This window comes from Sciurus vulgaris (assembly GCF_902686455.1).
Source record: "Sciurus vulgaris genome assembly, chromosome: 16".
Taxonomy (NCBI): Eukaryota; Metazoa; Chordata; class Mammalia; order Rodentia; family Sciuridae; genus Sciurus; species Sciurus vulgaris.
The window spans coordinates 7159156-7177706 of record NC_136477.1 but is presented as its reverse complement, the minus strand read 5'-3'; the positions used below and the strand labels follow the sequence as shown (position 1 = coordinate 7177706).

The 18551-nt window shown below is 40.2% G+C and overlaps 2 protein-coding genes across 2 annotated transcripts; both read left to right on the top strand.

Moving 5' to 3' along the window:
- Positions 1 to 1867: 1867 nt before the first annotated feature.
- Positions 1868 to 2830, top strand: LOC306646177 (olfactory receptor 7G2-like; the record flags this gene model as incomplete). The annotated part of the gene is made up of 1 exon (XM_079114626.1): positions 1868 to 2830. Exon 1 carries the CDS (start codon positions 1892 to 1894, stop codon positions 2828 to 2830), a length of 939 nt encoding a protein of 312 aa, XP_078970752.1. The 5' UTR covers positions 1868 to 1891.
- Positions 2831 to 11043: 8213 nt separating this feature from the next.
- LOC306646182 (olfactory receptor 7G2-like) lies at positions 11044 to 11988 on the top strand (the record flags this gene model as incomplete). Its single annotated transcript, XM_079114633.1, has 1 exon — positions 11044 to 11988. The coding sequence occupies exon 1, from the start codon at positions 11053 to 11055 to the stop codon at positions 11986 to 11988; it is 936 nt and encodes a 311-aa protein (XP_078970759.1). The 5' UTR covers positions 11044 to 11052.
- Positions 11989 to 18551: the final 6563 nt, after the last annotated feature.

The window sequence follows — 18551 nt, the reverse complement described above, 5'->3', positions numbered from 1 at the left end:
ATCAATGAAAATATGTTAGAATCTTTGCAAAATATGGGAAAAATATTATAGTTCAACAAGTATTAACAATGATTCACACACACATTAAACATATCCCCTGGTTACAGGAAATAACTTTACACCTAAAACTGAATCAGGCATCCTGAAATCTTTAATTAAAGTGTGATGGCTTTGTTTCTCATTTAAAGAAGCCCTGTAATTCTTTAGAGAAATGCCACCTGTTGTGTGAGCAGGGCCCTTGCAGTGCAGCTGAGCAGAGACATGCAGAACACTGAGTGGTGCAGACATGGCCTCAGGGGTCAGGAATCAGCCACCCTGAATCCCTCACTCCTGCAGAGCTGGTCTTCAAGGACGTGCACTCTGGGGTCAGAATGGTTATAAAATAGCTGGTCTAATGAGGAGCTCTGGATATTGAGCCCCAGGGACACAGAGGCTATAGAATTCAGTGTGGGGCACCTCACTCAGCATCCCTGCCCCAGCCAGAAAGCAGCACCTGAGGCCCCACCCAGAGATGAGGCTTCCTGACCAGGATTCATTGGCTCATTCAGTCTGCCTGCATTTCCTGTGGACACATCTTCCATCTTCAATAGCCAGGTGAGATGTCAAACAACATTCATACAAAAGCCAAACAGGTATCTAAAGTCTCTTAATGCTTTGGAAGTGTAATCCATCTTTCAGTTCATTCACTGACATTGAGAGTGTGTGAATGCATTATTGCACCAAGTGGTAAGTGCTGGCAGGCCCAGTCTCCTCCACATCCTGCAGGCAGAGACTGCTGTACAGGGACATTCCTGGTAAGATCGTTAACAAATGTTATCTTATGAGTTTCTGATTTCTGAATATCAGAAATATATTTTTTTTGTCTTTTATGTGTCTATGCATTTTACTTTTTCTCTAAAAATGATGTGACACCTACTAAATTAAGGGCACATCTCCCTTAATGAGACAGAGAATCTCAAAGATAGAGTTCCCCAACTTCCTTAGAATTAATTGCTAAAGGAGATGGCATCTATTTCTGTGGGGAGTCTTCAGAACTTCAGTTGCAGAGGAAACATTTTCTACCCTTGAGTCAGGTCCAACAGAGTGGCTGCCATCCACCTGCTGCAACTAATAACATGGATAGTGATTGACATAATTTAAAATCAAGGGAAAGCCCAAAGGCATTGGTGAGGAAGAAATCATTAAAATGGCACAGGAGAATCATGAGATCAGTGAGGAATGCTAGTTCTCAGACATTGCCCAAAAATCAACCTGCAGGTCAGAATATCTGAGCTCCAACACAGTTTTGGCCAGCATGCACTGTAAATCTCACATCCATAATATAACCTAACCTCACCTAAGTGTCCTCATGGGGAAATGGAGATGATAGGAAAAATTAACACATCCTTGGTTTGAAAATATTTTTAGATGATTCTGAAGTAAGAGAAAACCAGGGAATGATTGCCTTAGAAGGATTCCAAAAATTAATTCTTATTTTTACTTCTACTGTCATGGAATAATTTTGAAAACCTACACCTTCTGCTTTGGTTCATTCTCTGCACTTAGCACAATGTATGGAACAGTTGTTATTCAGTACATTTTACTTCAATAGAGGATGTGGAGAGAAAAAGAGGAATGAGTAAGGATACATGAAGGGAAACACTTTCAGAGGGAGCTATCTAAATAATCACTTTAATTCAAAAAAATTTAATTTTTTTTTTTAAATTGGTTTTCAAAATTCAACATGCATAAATGATTCAGAGAGATTGCTGGTGGTCCTCAACCCTGGAGTGTATCACCAGTAAGTTTGGAGTGGACGAAGTATCTCTATTGCTATAAACTTCCCGAGTGCTGCTGCTGCCCATAAATTTATTATTTCTCACACATCTTTTCTATCAGATTCAACAACTACATGGAACCCAGAAACCATACAGCAGTTTCAGAATTCCTTCTCCTGGGACTGACAGAGGATCCAGTACTGCAGCCCCTCATCTTCAGTCTCTTCCTCTCTGTGTACCTGGTCACCATCCTGGGAAACCTGCTCATCATCCTGGCTGTCAGCTCTGACGCCCACCTCTACACCCCCATGTACTTCTTCCTCTCTAGTCTCTCCTTTAATGACATCTGCTTCAGTACAAGCACCATCCCAAAGATGCTGCTAAATATCCAAACACAGGACCAGAGCATCACTTACATAGGCTGCTTCTCCCAGGTCTGCTTTGTTATAGTTTTTGTAGTCTTGGAAAATTTTCTCCTTGCAGTGATGGCCTATGACCGCTATGTGGCCATTTGTCACCCACTGAGGTACACAGTCATCATGAAGCCCTGCCTCTGTGTCCTACTGGTTCTGGTCTCTTTGTTCATTAGTACCACGGATGCCCTATCCCACACTCTGCTGTTGCTGCGGCTGTCCTTCTGCACAGATATAGCAATCCCCCAATTCTTCTGTGAACTTGCTCAGGTCCTCAAGCTCTCCTGTACCAACACCCTCATTGATAACATTCTGATATATGTTGCATCATTCATATTTGGTGGTATCCCCTTCTCTGGGATCATTTTCTCTTACGTTCACATCGTGTCCTCTGTCTTGAGAATGCCCTCATCAGAAGGAAAGCATAAAGCCTTTTCCACCTGTGGATCTCACCTGTCTGTCGTCTCCTTGTTCTATGGGACAGCTTTTGGGGTGTACATTAGCTCTTCAGTGATTGACTCCCCCAGGAAGACTGCAGTGGCCTCAGTGATGTACTCTGTGGTCCCTCAGATGCTGAACCCCTTCATCTACAGCCTGAGGAACAGGGACGTGAAGGAGGCCTTGAGGAAGCTCATGGGTAGAACAGCTTCTTTTCTGTGATGTGTCCATGCTTTGGACTTGGGTTTATAGAGTAAATCAATGTGACAGAATTTCTGGTGACCCAGAATGCCTGGCTTTTCCATCACTACTCTGTTTTACTAACATAGTGAGACACAATCATGACCACAGGTGTTTTATACTACCTTGAAACCTGAAATTTCTTTTCATCTAGCTCTACAATGCGTGGCACAAGATTTCAATTACCTGAACACATTTTTTCCTTTTGGGTTTCACATAAACAGAGCCTGAAAGGGAGGTCCTGGATTTTTCAGATTTAGTTGTGGCACACACTTAGAAAAGGGTCATGAGGGTGGAGGTCATGAATGGGTTGGGAGATGGTGAAGTGGCCTTGTGGTTGGAGATAGAGTCCACTTCCCCAGATCATGTGGACATGAGGATAATAGGTAAGTGCATTTCTACTTGGACTTCAAACTCGTCTTGGGGTTTTATGAAGTTCTGCGATGTTTCCAATATGATTCAGCCTCTAAATTCCACATCCTTTCTTTGACTCCATCCAGCAGAATATGAGTTGGAAGTTTTATTTTTGTGATATTTTATGGATCAGTCTCAGAGAGCAGAGAGTTGTAGAAGGTGGATGGGGGGGAAAGGTTTGCTCGAGGTCAAGGTCATGTCTGGAGACTGTCTTCAACTTGATCCCATGGATAGGACTGCATATGCTGCATCTCACAGATAGAGCAAATGTGAGGTAGAGAATTGAACTTTCATACCCAATTACATCATTACTGAGGTATTCCAGGAAAAAGTGTGTTGTTAAGAGGTCATGTTAGCATATGCCCTGCTTAGTTTCATTTTTGATAACATCCACCTAATTAGATTATCTTAGTGGTTTGAGATGGTTTTGTGATTCGGGGAAGCTATCAATTCACAGAGAAAATGAAACCCTAATAAGCCCGGCACAATGGAGAGAATTATTGTTCATTACCAAGACTTCAGAAGTAGAAATGTGTAGTTTCAGGCATGTGGGCTTCACTGAGTCCTGCATGGGGTGGCCTCCTCCCAGGAGGTATCTCATCAGAGTCCCCAGGTGTTGCGGCAGACACAGATGCTGTGCCTGGACATGGGGCCAGAGGAAGAAAGCTGAGTGCCCATCCCTCTATGCTCTCTGTGGAGTCACACAGAAGACATGTGTCCTAAGTTGAATGGCGTCCCTCAAAATGATGCTTCCTTATACTAAAGCCTCTCACTCATGCATATGGGCCTATACGATCAGAGGGTGAGCACTAATCATGTTGGAAAGGAAGTTGTGTAGACAGTGACCTATTTTCAGATTATGTGCTAGGGCTTTAAGTGTAATTCCACATAGTTTTACAACACTGATGGAGTAGAGAGATTAATGCTGCCAGGTTTTTTCTAAGTGCTGGGAAATCCAGGGCCTCATGTATGATAGGCTGCGTCCCTGGCCCTGCACCCAGTTTTTGATTGCCCATATGGTATATGTGTCTCCAGAAAATTCTTTTGTATAAGTCCAGTGCATTCCTTTCACCCATTTTTATCTGCCTGTAGGATAATTGTCATCGATTTGCTGATGACCTTGATATTGTTCAAGGTCATGAGTGATATCTGGGTCTTTGTTGTCATGTTCATCACTGCCTTTATGAAATTTCCTCATATTTGGGATTAAGATGGTTGATTTTCTGTCCTATTTTCATATGATATGTAGCAACAATAAAAAGCAAGTGTTGTTTTGATAATAATGAGATTTAGACAGTTATTTTTCTGTTATTGTGACTAGAGGTGATGTAATATTCTCTTTCTTGTCTCCTGGAAGAAATGTAAGACGATTTTATTTGGGGGTGGGTTTACTGAATACAAGTGGGCAAACTTCCTCCTTTGGGTAGTTCCAGTGAGTTTTCCACGACTGTGATAATGAATATCTATGGTTTAACTGGCTCCTCCGTGATCTTTTGTGAAAGCTGCTCCAGCTACTGGATAAATACACTTACCCACAAATAGAGAAAAATCAGTTCACCAGAGAGATAAGTGTGGCAGATACTGTGATGTGCTGCTTGAATTCCAGAGGTAATGAGAATAATTATTTTCCTGGGAGTTATTTTAATCATTCATTCATTCATCAAAACCAACAAAAAGCACAGTGTAGTCAGGCCTTATTCCGGACACTGAGGATATTTCACAACTTGGTACGAATCCTTGTTCTCAGGACCATTCTTCCACAAAGGAAACAGCTGGCAGATGGTGTGGACACTGATGTATACTTGGAGAAGCCGTCAGGGAAGATGGGATTACTACCCCACTCTGGGAGTACAGCTGGCAGATGGCCCTTCATGTCGGCCCATTCTTGGACTGCCTCAGCAGAAGGGAGAGACTGACTCAAGGCCATGTCCCTTCCCATGTCTGCAAACAATGCCTATTCAATGCAGGATTTAAAGACCAGGTCCACTTGCCACAACTTGGGAAAATTCAGAAGGTACCTCTCATCTCCATAATTCCAGTGGATGGTGACATTGAGACAGTGTCACAGTTCAGTTTATCCCTTTATTATTATTATTATTCCTGTTATTATTGTAGCATATTTATTGTAGAGAGTTTGCCACGATTTTTGTTGACTCATAATGGCTATACATCACTTTAGGATTTATTTTGACATGATTATAAATGTATGAAGTATAGTTTGCTGCCATTAAGTCCCCCATACTTACCCTGGCCTCCCACTTCTCTCTCCCCCTCCTCCTTTCCTCGGCTCAGATCTTTCTACTTATTTACATTTTTTAAAATTAGTACCTTGTGGATATACATAATGCTGACATTCACTGGCGTACATTCATATATGCACATTGAAGAGTTAGGTCAGATTCATCCCATTATATTCCCCTTATCCTGTCCCTTCTCCCTCCCCTCAATCCTCTTCTTGTATTCCCTTGAGCTTTTCTTCTTTTTGGTAACATTCTTCTCCACATTTATACTGTCTTTCTCTCCTGACCTCCCATATTTAGACTAACTTCTACATATTGGAGAAAACATTTGACCCTTGACTTTGTGAGACTGACTTGCTTCACTCAGCATTATAGTCTCTGGTTCTATCCGTTTACCAGCAAATGACATAATTTCATTGGTTTATCCCTTTCCTAATCTTGTTTGCATCCTGTTACTTCCACAGGAACAGAACCCATGTACACACCCTACTATACCTGTGCATACTAATTTCTGTATCAATCTCTTTCCCCAATAGCTCCAAAAAATTATAGTCTGTTAGATGCTGACTAATGCATCAGGAAGTAGGGTAATAACATATTAAAGTAGTGTACTGATTGTACAGTGATAGGTTAGGAGAAGCTTCACTCAGGTTGGCATTAGAGCAGATCCAACAAGGCTTCAGGGGTGACTGATGTGATTCTGTAGACAACAAACTAATCTTGCATTTCTGGAGCAAAAAAAAACTTGAAAGAATCCATTATCCCTTTTCCTTCCTTGCTGGATTTTATTTTCTGAAATCATTTAAATAATTTTTTAGCAGGCAGGGTACTTTGGTTTATCCTCCCATGTATTAATCTTGTCTGAACTGGCATCCATCTTATGGTGGCCTAATAAAACAAATTGCGCACTACCTGGCATGGTAGTGATATTGTGAATGAATTCAGAACTGCATTAAATATGTAGACCCATACTTTCAGCTTACAGTCCCCCGAGGTGAAGAAAATTATCCATTGAAAATATTGGAAATGTATTTATAAATAATAATTAGGAAACAATCGTTCTTTTCAGGGCAGCCAGAGGTAGTCAATGAAAATATATAAGGATCTTCTGTAAAAATAAATGTAACAAAAATTAAGGTTCAAGAAACATTTATATAGTTAGGAAGAGACATCTTTGTAAGCAGTTTGGCAACATCTTAGCTCTATTAACAATTCTACTGTGTGTGCCTATGTATATGTAAGTTACATTTTCACACCTAGAATTCAATTAGGCTTCCTGATAAGAAGAAATGGATAGAGGTATGTAAAATGGAAGGTGGGTATTCATCAGGGAATTCAATGTGTTTGGTATTCAAGGTATGTGAAATGGAGGTGAGTAGAAAAAACGGAGAGTACTGGGTGATGTAGGCTTGGCCTCATGGGCCAGAAAACCAGCCATCCTGATTTCCTCTCTTCTACAGATTTGGTTTTTAAGGACAGGCACTCCTGGGATCAGGATGACAGTAACAGTTCTGGTATAATGAGGAGCTGTGGGTATTAAGCCCCAAGGGACACAGAGACTGCAGGTGTCAGCTAGTGAGAACCTCACTCAGAAGCCCAGAAAACCAGGAAGCACCAGCTGTGGCTTCAAGCAGAGATGGTCCTTCCTGAGCTGGAGTCCACAGACTCAGAATGTATCTTCCATTTGAGAACACGTTTCTGTCTCCTCATCCAGGTGAGGTGCTGGGTCATGATCACGGAAGTCAATTGAGCTCAATGTCCCTTAGTTAATGTTTGGACAAGAGGTCAGGTGTTTGCTCCAGTATCCTCCTGGGGAAGCAGTGAGGAAAGTACAGGCAGAGGATGAGGAGAAGCAAGTTCCAGGAGACTGCTGCCTGACTGACACATTCTCTTCACAGTTTCCCCAACATCCAGGCAGCTCCCATTCTGCTGGGCACCTGCTCTCTCTGCACAGCTGCAGGGACCATTTTCCTGTAAAGGGAAATCTGTTCCTTCTCTAATATGATGGCTCTTTAAAAAATGTTTTTACTCTTTAATTCTTTTGGTGTGGTCTGTGGGTTTTTGTCTGCATACCAGTTTTCTAGGGCTGCCATAAGAAAGTGCCACAGACTGGGTGGATGAACAAGAGAGATTTAAATTCTCATAGTTGTGGAAACTAGAAGTTTGAAGATCAGGGTGTCAGCAGAGTTGGTTCCTCCTGAGGTTTCTCTCCTCACCTTGTTGCTGGCTGTCTTCTCCCTGTTTCTGCAAGTGTCTGTGTCCTAATCTGTTAGGAACACACAGATCATATTGGATTAGGCCCACCATGATGACCTCAGGTTAACTTTACTTTTCAATGATTTTTTCTCCAAATATGGTCACATCTTCTCTAAGTGGGGATGAAGATTTCAACATTTGAATTTTAAGGATAAAAAATTCAGCCCCTAGCAATTCGTTCCTCCTTTATTCTCTTTGCTGGTTCTTCAATGCACAGAGAGCCTTTGTTCTATCCTTCTAGTGGAGCTGTTAGGGCTCTGGGGTCTGAGGAGTAAACACAGAGGGGCTCACCAAGAGGTTTTCTAGTCCTCATGTTCACTTTTGGGAGCTACCAAGAAGTTTGAATTGGAATAGCAGAGAGAGTTCAATTAACAACACCAAAAACATGACCACTCCATTTTCCACAAAAGTCCAATGTCAACATTATGTTCTGTCATCTCATGTCTTTTAAAAAATGAAATAATATAATAAATGTACTGAATTCACCACCTTGGTCCCCACCTTCCTGAGGAGTGCCAACTTAAATGTGGTCATGTCCACCATGCATGGTTTCATACTATACATGTAGTCATAAATAATAGGTAGTAACCATAACACCTACCAGTTAAAGAATGTAGAAGTAAGATCATGTTGCAAAAATAGAGTGGAATGCTCTGGTAGTTAAAATTAAGGAAAGAGATCTACACAAATCAGCCTTAATCTGAAAACTGCCTAGGGACACCAGTTGTCAATGGTACCCATAGAGAGGCCTCTGGGTATACAAGAATCATAAATGCAACATAATACAGTTGTTATGTGGAAAAATAAATAAAGCATAATGAAAAGTGGAAGAGTATCATCTATCACAAATTAATGTGGTGGTTCCCCTGTGGAAGGAAAAAATTTTTTTGCAAAATCACATGAAATGGACTAAATATGCCTTGATTGTTCTTCTAATAAAAATATGCAAAGCAAGAGGAGTGAACTAGGTGAATTTTTCATTGTGCACTGATGGGTGCCAAACCTTAATGATTCTCTGTATTTTCTATCATTCACTAATAACCCATGTTAAAAATTTACATGTCTGTATAGTTTCAAGTAAATTAAAATTTTTATCATGGTGTAGAATTTATTCCTATAAGTTTTACCTATTTGAGTATTCATAAGTTGTGACCATGCATGTGTCTAAATCCTTTATTGTTTAATTCATTTCATTACAATACATGTTATAATATATCCATGTCAAATGAATATGGGTATCATCAATGTTTCTTTCCTTACCTTTACACATAACAAATATTCCCAGAGATAGCATCAGCACACACACTCTTTACTCAAACTAGCATTTGCTGGCTAAAGATTTTCTGTTTCCTTCTCCTTCCTCAACTACTCCAACCCCATCAATTCCTTCCCATTGGTAAAGCCCACCATGTTCTGATATTTATGGAATTCCTGTGCACATATGCACACACAGGCACACACACACAGGATTGGAGATGTCAGTATGAGAGTCCCACCTGCCCAGAACTGTGCTGGCATTTTTTTCTCTGTTCATTTCTCATTCTTGAGACATATCCATGAGTGTTTTAGCCTCTAGCATCTTTGAGGTATAAAATTGTAAGATTTAAGGTGTGGAAGGTCATATTTGGAGAAATACACACTGTCAATGACTACTGCAATGTAGTTAATGAGCACATCCATGAAGCAGTTCCCATCATACAAATGAGGATAGCCAGCTCCTCATCCAGTTGAATATTTTCCCCCACTCTCACAGTCACTGCTGGAATCGAATTCTGAGTGTGAATCTAACATTACTCCAGTAGACTGTTGCTGTCACAGCTGCTTTTCTCTTTCCCGGACAGGAAGACCATTGCTCTCCAGGGACACTCCTCCTATTAGGATGCCTGATACTCCAAGTCCGTTATGTTGTAAGTCTCTGTCTTTTAAAGAGCAAGAAAATGTTTTTACTTCCATCTGTTTTCATAAGAGCCTCTGAATTCCATTCTCTCATTTAACAATTTTTGTTTGCTTGCTTATTTCAGATGGCAACACATTATGTACCTCCTTAGGGGAAGAAGTTTCCTTAGGATGAGGCAGAGAAGGTCATCAACATGCTCAGCTTCTCTGAGAATTAATTGCTCAATCACACTTGCTTGAATTTCCAGTGGAGAGTCTCAGGAGCTCCAAGTTCAGAGGCAACATTTTCTCAACTTTGCTCTTGTCCACCTGGATAGACATCCTCTATCTGCTAAAATTAACAATGTGAACAAGAGGACACACCTTGAAAGGAAGGATGCTTGGACTTTTTTCAACAAGAAACAACTACAATTCTAAAGAATATTTGTGAGACCTGAGTGACCAGTTTGGAATGCTAATCCTGTACTGTGCAGGGTTGCCAGAGAGACTAGTTAAGAACAATCAGATGATTTGAACGCTGAGCCACTCCCTGTCAAATGCTATGTACTTTGTACATGTCCTCACAGACCCATGGGGCTGAAGTATGAATTAACTCACCTGTAATTTGGTGAGCTGTTTGTATGATTCTGAGGCATGCCCAAGTTAGGAATCATGGCTCTAGAAGATGGATTTGATATGTTTGTCCTCATCTTTCTTTTTGATTCAATGCATGGACTAATTCTGAAGGAACAACCATGTATTATGGTTGGTTACAGTCTAGCCACTTGGCACATGTGTGAAAAAGTGTTGGTGTTTACTTACGAATGTAGATATTAGAGGAGAAGATGGTTGAGGAATGGAGGTAGAAAGAGAACAGAGGAAAGATCTGAATATTCATGTAGGTACAAAATGTATATCAGATTTTTTTTAAGCACTGGTTGTTTATTTTTACAGATTGCATTTTGATTCATTGTAACAAATGGGATACATTTTTTCCTATCTATGTTTGCACATAGGATGTAGATTCATACCATTCAGGTAATCATACATGTATAAAGAGTAATGATGTCTGTCTCATTTCACCATTTTTCATAGTCCTACCCCTTCCTCCCTCTCATTTCTGTCTATGTAATCTAAAGCTCCTACATACTTCTCTCACCCCCAACTCCCAACCTCCATCATATATCATCATTCACTTAAAAATTTAGACATATCAAATTCTTCTACAGTATATGATAAAACAAAAACTATTTCTCATCATTCCCAGACCTTTCCAAACATTATCTCCAGAGTGGCATTGAGAATTTTCATTTCTATCATTTCTATCAGTTCTACCATTCACCAGGTGATACCATTTCTGCTCATCCAGAAACTATTCATTTATTTTCACTCATCTTTTCCATAAGATTCTTCCACAATATGGAACCCACAAACCAAACAGTTGTTTCAGAATTTCTTCTCCTGGGACTCACAAATGACCCAGCACTGAAGCCCTTCATCGTCAGCCTGTTCTTGTTCATGTACCTGGTCACCATCCTGGGAAACCTGCTCATCATCCTGGCTGTCAGCTCTGACCCTCACCTCCACACCCCGATGTACTTCTTCCTCTCCAACCTATCCTTGGCTGACATCTGTATGGGCACAACCACTATCCCAAAGATGCTGGTGAACATCCAAGCACAGGATCAGAGCATCAGTTACACAGGCTGCCTCTCCCAGGTCTGCTTTGTCTTGATTTTTGGTGGTTTAGAAAACTGTGTCCTTGCAGTAATGGCCTATGACCGCTACGTGGCCATTTGTCACCCCCTGAGGTACATGGCCATCATGAACCCTTACCTCTGTGTCCTGCTGGTTCTAGTCTCCCTGCTCACTAGCATTGCATTTGGTCTACTTCACACTCTGATGATACTGCAGCTGTCCTTCTGCACAACCTTGGAGATTCCTCACTTCTTCTGTGATCTTGTTCAAGTTATTGATCTTGCCTGTTCTGATACTCTGGTCAATAACCTCCTGATATATTCAGTGGGTAACATATTTTTTGGTGTCCCTCTCTCAGGAATTATTTTCTCTTATTCTCAAATTGTCTCCTCTATCTTGAAGATGCCATCAGGGGGTGGAAGATCTAAAGTTTTTTCCACCTGTGGGTCTCACTTCTCAGTTGTGTCCTTGTTCTATGGGACAGGTTTTGGAGTTTATCTCAGCTCTTCAGTTACTGACTCTTCCATTAAGAATGCTGTGGCTTCAGTGATGTACAGTGTGGTCCCTCAAATGCTGAACCCTTTTATCTACAGTTTGAGGAACAGGGAAATGAAGGGAGCCCTGAGACATCTCATTACTGGGATACCTTTGCTGTGACTTTGTCATTGGCTTTGGGTTTAGGACTCTAGAATGTGTTAAAGTGACAGGAATACTGTTGAGGCAGTAGTGAGGCAGTATCCTTCCCCTACTGCATTCTTCCATGATGACTAGAAAATGTAATGTGTAAGTTCATTTCAACTTGAACTTTGAATTTGACTGATTTTTGTCTGCTTATGTGATTTTGTCAAATGATTTTCATCTCAAGGTTCCATTTTGTTGCTGTGACTTCATAGAAGCCAAGTCCAAGTCTGTGGTTCAATGTTAGTAATTTCTGAGGATCAGTCCCAGAAAAAAGAATGCTGGATTTGTTTACAATAAAAAAAAAAAAAAAAAAAAAAAAAAAAAAAAAAAAAAAAGAATGCTGGAGTAGGTGGGTGGGGCAGGGGTGGGTTTAAGGAAGTCTGTGTTAGTACCTGCAGACTAGCTTCTGCATGAGCTCATGGTCAGGGCCAGGTGGACCTCATCCCACATGTAGACCTACAGTGTGGCAAAGAACTGACATTTCACACTCTATTAAATAACAACTGAGGCTTTCCCTGGGAAACCGTGTCCTTCTGTTGTAGTGTTACCAGTCTCCTTACTCAGTTTCATTATTTATACAACCTGCACAGTTATATTATATCAATGTCTTGAGGTAATTGAGATTTTGGACTTATCTGTGGTTTACCTTCTGTTTTTCATAAGAAAATGAAACCCTTCCTCTGATAAGGTCAGACCATGAAGAGAATTACTCTTCATTGCAATGACTCCAGATGTGGGGAATGCATCATTTCAGGGATTAGGACTTCCCTGAGTTCTACATGAGGTAGACTTTCCCTAGGACTGATCTCCTCAGAGTCACCAGTTGCTATAATTCTGATTTGAAATGTGCTCCATGACCCATGTAATAAAGGCTTGATCCCCAGAAAATGATTTTTAGGTGAGCCAGAAACTTTAAGAGGTGGAACCCAGTTGGAAGAAGTTGGGTCACTTAGGTGTGCTCTTGAAGGGAATAGTGGGATGCTACACCTTTTTTTTTTTTTTTTTTTTTGGACTCCTACCCATGAGGCATGAACACCTTTGCTTTACCAGATGATCCCACCATGATATACAGCCTCACCACAGGTCTGCTTTGTTTTAGTTTTGGTTGACATGGAAAATTGTGTCCTTGCAGTGATGATCTGTGACTGCTACATGGTCATGTGTCATCCCCTTAGGTACATAGATATCATGATCCCCTATCTGTGTGTCCTGCTGGTTCTCACTATCCATCAGCATGTGGATGCCCTGCTGCACAGTCTGATGGTGCTGCAGCTGTCTTTCTGCACAGACCTGGAGATTCTCCACTTCTGTGAACTGCCTAAGGTCATCAAACTGGCCTGTTCTGATACCCTCATTAATAACACCCTGATACATGTTTCATCTTGTGTATATATTGGCATTCCCTTCTTTGGGATCATCTTCTCTTAGATTCACATTGTGTCCTCTTTCTTAAGAATGTCATCAGAGAAGGAACACATACAGCCTTTTACACCTGTGGGTCTCACCTGTCTGTTGTCTCATAGTTCTATGGGACAGGTTTTGAGGTTTCATAGCTCTGCAGTGACTGACTCCCCAGGAAGACTGCAGTGGCTTCAGTGATGTGCACTCTGGTCTATCAAACGTCAAATCCCTTTATCTATGGCCTGAGGAACCGGGACATGAAGGAAGCCTTGGAGAAACACATCAGAAGAATTGTTTCTCTTCTGTGATATGCCATTTGTTGGTTTGTAAAAGAAATCCAACGACAAGGTTCCTGATAACCAGAATGTCTGAGTTTTCTTAATGCAGTCTTTTAAAATGTTAAGGTAACATAATAACCAGCTTCATTTTAACTTGACTTGAACCCTGGCTTTTCTCTTTATCTCATTTTGTGAAATTAGATGCAGAATTTTAACTATCTAAACATAACTTCTTTCAAACAAGAACTTTGTCTGCTCTCACAGAAAGAGTACCTGCAAAAAGGGTTCTAATTTTAGCAGATATTATATTTTTGCCCTCTTCGGAAAAAGCAAGTTGGAGGAAAAGGGCCAGGAAAATACTGAAGCAGAGCTGTGGTCCCATCTAGAGAAGAGACACCATGTGACCATGTGCTTGGGGTTGTGTGCATTAACTCCTAGTTTTAGTCCTATTGTGAAGCAAAGGGGTGGCCATTCCCAGCCTGCAAAGCAATTCCAAGACCTCTTCAACTGTTACCTTCTGAGGCAAAAATAGCACATTGATTATCATCTTCTACAAACTCAGCATACTTAGATGAACTCAGTGACTTGAGATCATCGTGAAATAGGTGAAACCCACCAATGTAGGTTCCTTCAGTCCTGATCCAAAAAGGAAAGTCTAAGATTAGTATGCTCTGATGATAAATGAAGTTATATTTCCTTACAGAGACTTCTGAGGTACGGAATTTACCTGAAGAATGTACGACTTCCATCACTCCTCCATGAGTTGGTCTTTTCCTAGGCTTACTACTCTTTCAGATCAACAACTGGTAGCAGGAAATTCAGGTGTTACACCTGAACCTGATTCTAGAAATACCAAACCGAGTGCTCTTCCTTGGATCAATGGATGAGTAACATTGCTATTGACCAACCATACTGCATCTTTGCAGTGAACTCAATGTTGACCCTAAAAATATGTTCAGATTCCGTCCTAATAATCCATCATTAACTTATATGATAATGGGGTGAACATTACTTGTTTGAGAAAATAAGATTTGCTGAGAAGTTTCTCCTGTATTATCTGGTTGGGCATTAAGACAGAAGTGGAGAGGACATGAGCAAAGGGGAGGCATGGTCACCATGGAATTGCATCAGTGCACCCAGGACTCAATTGCTGGGATTAATCACTATTGCTCTCTATACTGCCACTTGCACAGTGTATTTGGTCACCCCTATAGATCTCCTGGTATAATTTATTACGTAAATGTGCTTCTCTTTGACCTTGTTAAAGTTCAAATGAATTCCATGTCTACTGTTACTCTCAGCCTGTTCCTCAGAACATTATATTTAGCAATTATTTATTCATTTTTAAGCACCATATTTTGAGTTATGTATTATGACATTGAAAATAAGAACCACTTCTTGTGTTGAGGAAGTTTGGGTAGCTTTTCTAAATTTGTTTCTTTATTTTTTGCTACAGTGAATCAAGTTGTTTAAATATTCCTGTTTGTCTTCTGAAGGAAAGGGAGTTATATACTCAATGTGGAATTATTGATGATAGCAGAGTAACTATTCACTTTCAGGCAGGTCCAAAGTGGTTGAACCGTTTTACCTTACCAGAGGTATTTCTGGTGTTCCACATTATCGGCACAACTTTGTTCCTTTTCCTGACCTTCTAATGGGTATGAAATGTAACAATTAATTTCCATTTCTCTTTTGATGAAATTCAAATTACATAGAAGGGGTTTCTCTCTTATGAAAACATATGTGTGTATTATTTTTCCACTGAACTTCTTATCCATTTAAAAATTAATTACTCATGTTTGTTTTATAATTGTAATTGTAGTCATTTTTATTTGTATTTATTGAAAATTTGTTCTTCATGTACATGTCTCCTTTTGCATGTGTATAGTATGTGCCTACAAATGCTTAAATTCAACATGATTTATTTCAGGTTCCCAGTTACAGTCTATATTCACTATTCAGTTTGCCACTTGGAATTAATTTTAATTCTCTTTGTGATGTTAATAATACAATGCATACCATCAATCCAGCCAGGAAGCCAGCACAGGCTTGGCTCCATTGCTTCTGGGCAGCTTTTCTAAAACTTTCAATTCTTCTAAGTTCACGTACATGACTCCAGGCAATGTCTACCATCTCTGTTCACCCAAACTTCCCTAACCTTGAAGCAACACTTTGCCTTTAAGCACCTAAGTTCTTCTAGTACTTTTAGCCTTTATTGCCTGAACATGGTAATTTATTTCTTATGGACATAAATCTGTTGAACTCCTTGGTTTCAACCCAAGCACCCTTTATGTTACAGTTAATTTTGTGGTATGTAGGAAAATGTATCTTACTTTATAAAAGGAACTTTTACATTTGTCTTATCAAGCATTTGGTGTCAATGGGGGCAAGACAGTTTAGGCTGACATAATAATACCATTTTCACTTAATTGTTGTGAGATGTATATATATACATACATATATATATATATAAACACTATTGAGTAAAAATTTCTTATAGAAAGATTTAGCATGCAGTGAAATATACCTATAAATGTTAGATAATACAGAATTCATTTAAGATACAAATTTTAACTAAGTATTAGCACACAATACTGCCTTCACTTATTACTTATGATTGAAATCACATTATGTGGACTGGGAGGAAGGAGAAAAGCAGCATAAAACTGCCTGGTCAGTGTTGTCATAATTGCTCATAACTACATTGAAAATCTAGTCATAAGTTAAACTCATGCTCTCCTGATGTGAAAAACATCTTTTTTTCTGAAACAATTGTGTTGAAATTTGAAAATGTGGTGATGAAACTCTGAAGAGGGACAATGCACATATCTCTATTGATCACTGTCAGGACTGACTACAGATAGTACATTAGAATCTGCTGCACTAAATACAAGAATGAAGATAAATTATCAGAAAACATTCAGTAACTTATAGGGAGAAATTCCTCTGAGTGTTGGCATATTTACAACCTTTGCTGTATTTGTAAATACATTTGCATACGCGCATACAAGACTACGCTGGTCCATCTCAAGATAGCTTCAGGCTTCAGACATGCCATTGCTTGTATCTAAAACTGATCTCTGAAATCGAGTGAGAGAAGGGGGGACATGTGTGTGTGTGAAGGACAAGAAATGGAAGCCAATATACAGGTACAAAGTGGTAGATGAGTCCCCTGGCTTGGCAAAGCAAGGGATCAGCTATCCTATCTTTTCCTCTAGATTACTGACCTTGAAGGATTTGCATCTCCTTAGGATCCAAATAACAGTAACAACATTTGCCTGACAAGGAGCTTTGGAAATTGAGGTCTCAGGGACACAGGGATTACAGATACTCTGTGCATGACCAGTCAGAAAACAAACAATAGCTGAGTGTCCCTCAGAGATTATGTCTGTGAACAGAGCTCAGCACTGCTCTGTCCCTTTGCCTTTGAGAGGACAGATCTTCTGTGTCCACCCAGCATTCAGGGGAGATGACAGACATCTTCCCACAATGACACCAGGCAGGAAACCCAAGGTCTCTTAGACTAGGCTTTGGAGATGAGGCACGAGTCCACTACAGTTTCATCCTGGTGAAGCTGTGAGGAAAAGCCACGCAGAAGGTGCTGGAACCTGAGTCCCCATAGGGCCCTTTCCCAGCTGCCATCAATGAGACAGCTTATTTGGCTCCATCACAAAATTCCTCAGTGAAACTCTGATTCAGCTACTCTCCTCCCTCTGTATAAGAGCAGCAAACTTTTAGTTGTGAGCAAGAATTCTGCCTCTCTCAAACAGAATTACAATTGTGGTGGCAGAGGGGACAAGTGTGGGTTGCCTACCATTTTCTCTCCTCCCATACCTCCCTGCAGGACTGTGATGTCCTCTCTGTGTGCTGGCGATGAAGGACCTGGGGGAAGGACGCACAGGGCAGGTTGACACAGGGGGCTTCCTTCCTTGTCTTAACAGTTCCTTTTTATGAAAACACAGAATATTTTGAATTAAAACTACAGCACAGAGACTATAAAAATGATTATGATAACTTACCCTTTCACAGTTTAACCAATTTGACGTTCTACTACCTCAGCTTCATGTATCTTTATGCTGTGTATGTATATTTTTTGAAGGTACGATTACACATTTCCCCTCCCTCCTCTCATTCACTTCTCTGATGTCGGATCAATCTGATGGATTTTCCTGTACAAGGTTTCCTATAGTATATGTATCTATTTGTGGATGAAGTCTATAAAGGGGAAATGGCAAGCACCATTAATATCAATCAGATAGAAAATGGATACATTCACAGCATTGTGTAACAGTCTTTGGTAGTTAACATTAATGAAGTGAAGAAGACAAAATAAAATACATATGAAGTAAAAAAAACTACAATTATATAAAGTGAATAGATTACAAAGGGGTATTATGAGATCTGAGTGATCATTTAACAGTGCTAGTTATGTACTATCCAGAGATATTCAGATACCTAGGTCCAGAGTGAACTCAGCACTCAGAAAATAGGAGGTCAAATCCAGTCTGGACAAAGCGCTCACTGCAGACCTCACATCCATGACATAACTTCACCTTACCTAGGTGTCCTCATGAATAAATGGGAGTGATCATAGGAACTAACACATCTGCAATTTGAAAAGGCTTCCTGGTGATTCTGAAGCAATCTAAGGTTAAGGAACCATTGTATTAGACAAAAATTTCAAAACTGCATTCATGACATATTTAAAGGCAGAGGATGATCCTGACTGAATACATTTCTTTGAGCTTGTTTCTATCTAAGCACTCAAAATAGCAAATGAAACATAGCACATGAAAAATATTTTATATAAAGAGAGTAGAGGCAAAATTGGTGTAAGTGAAGAAGAACTGAGGAAGGAAC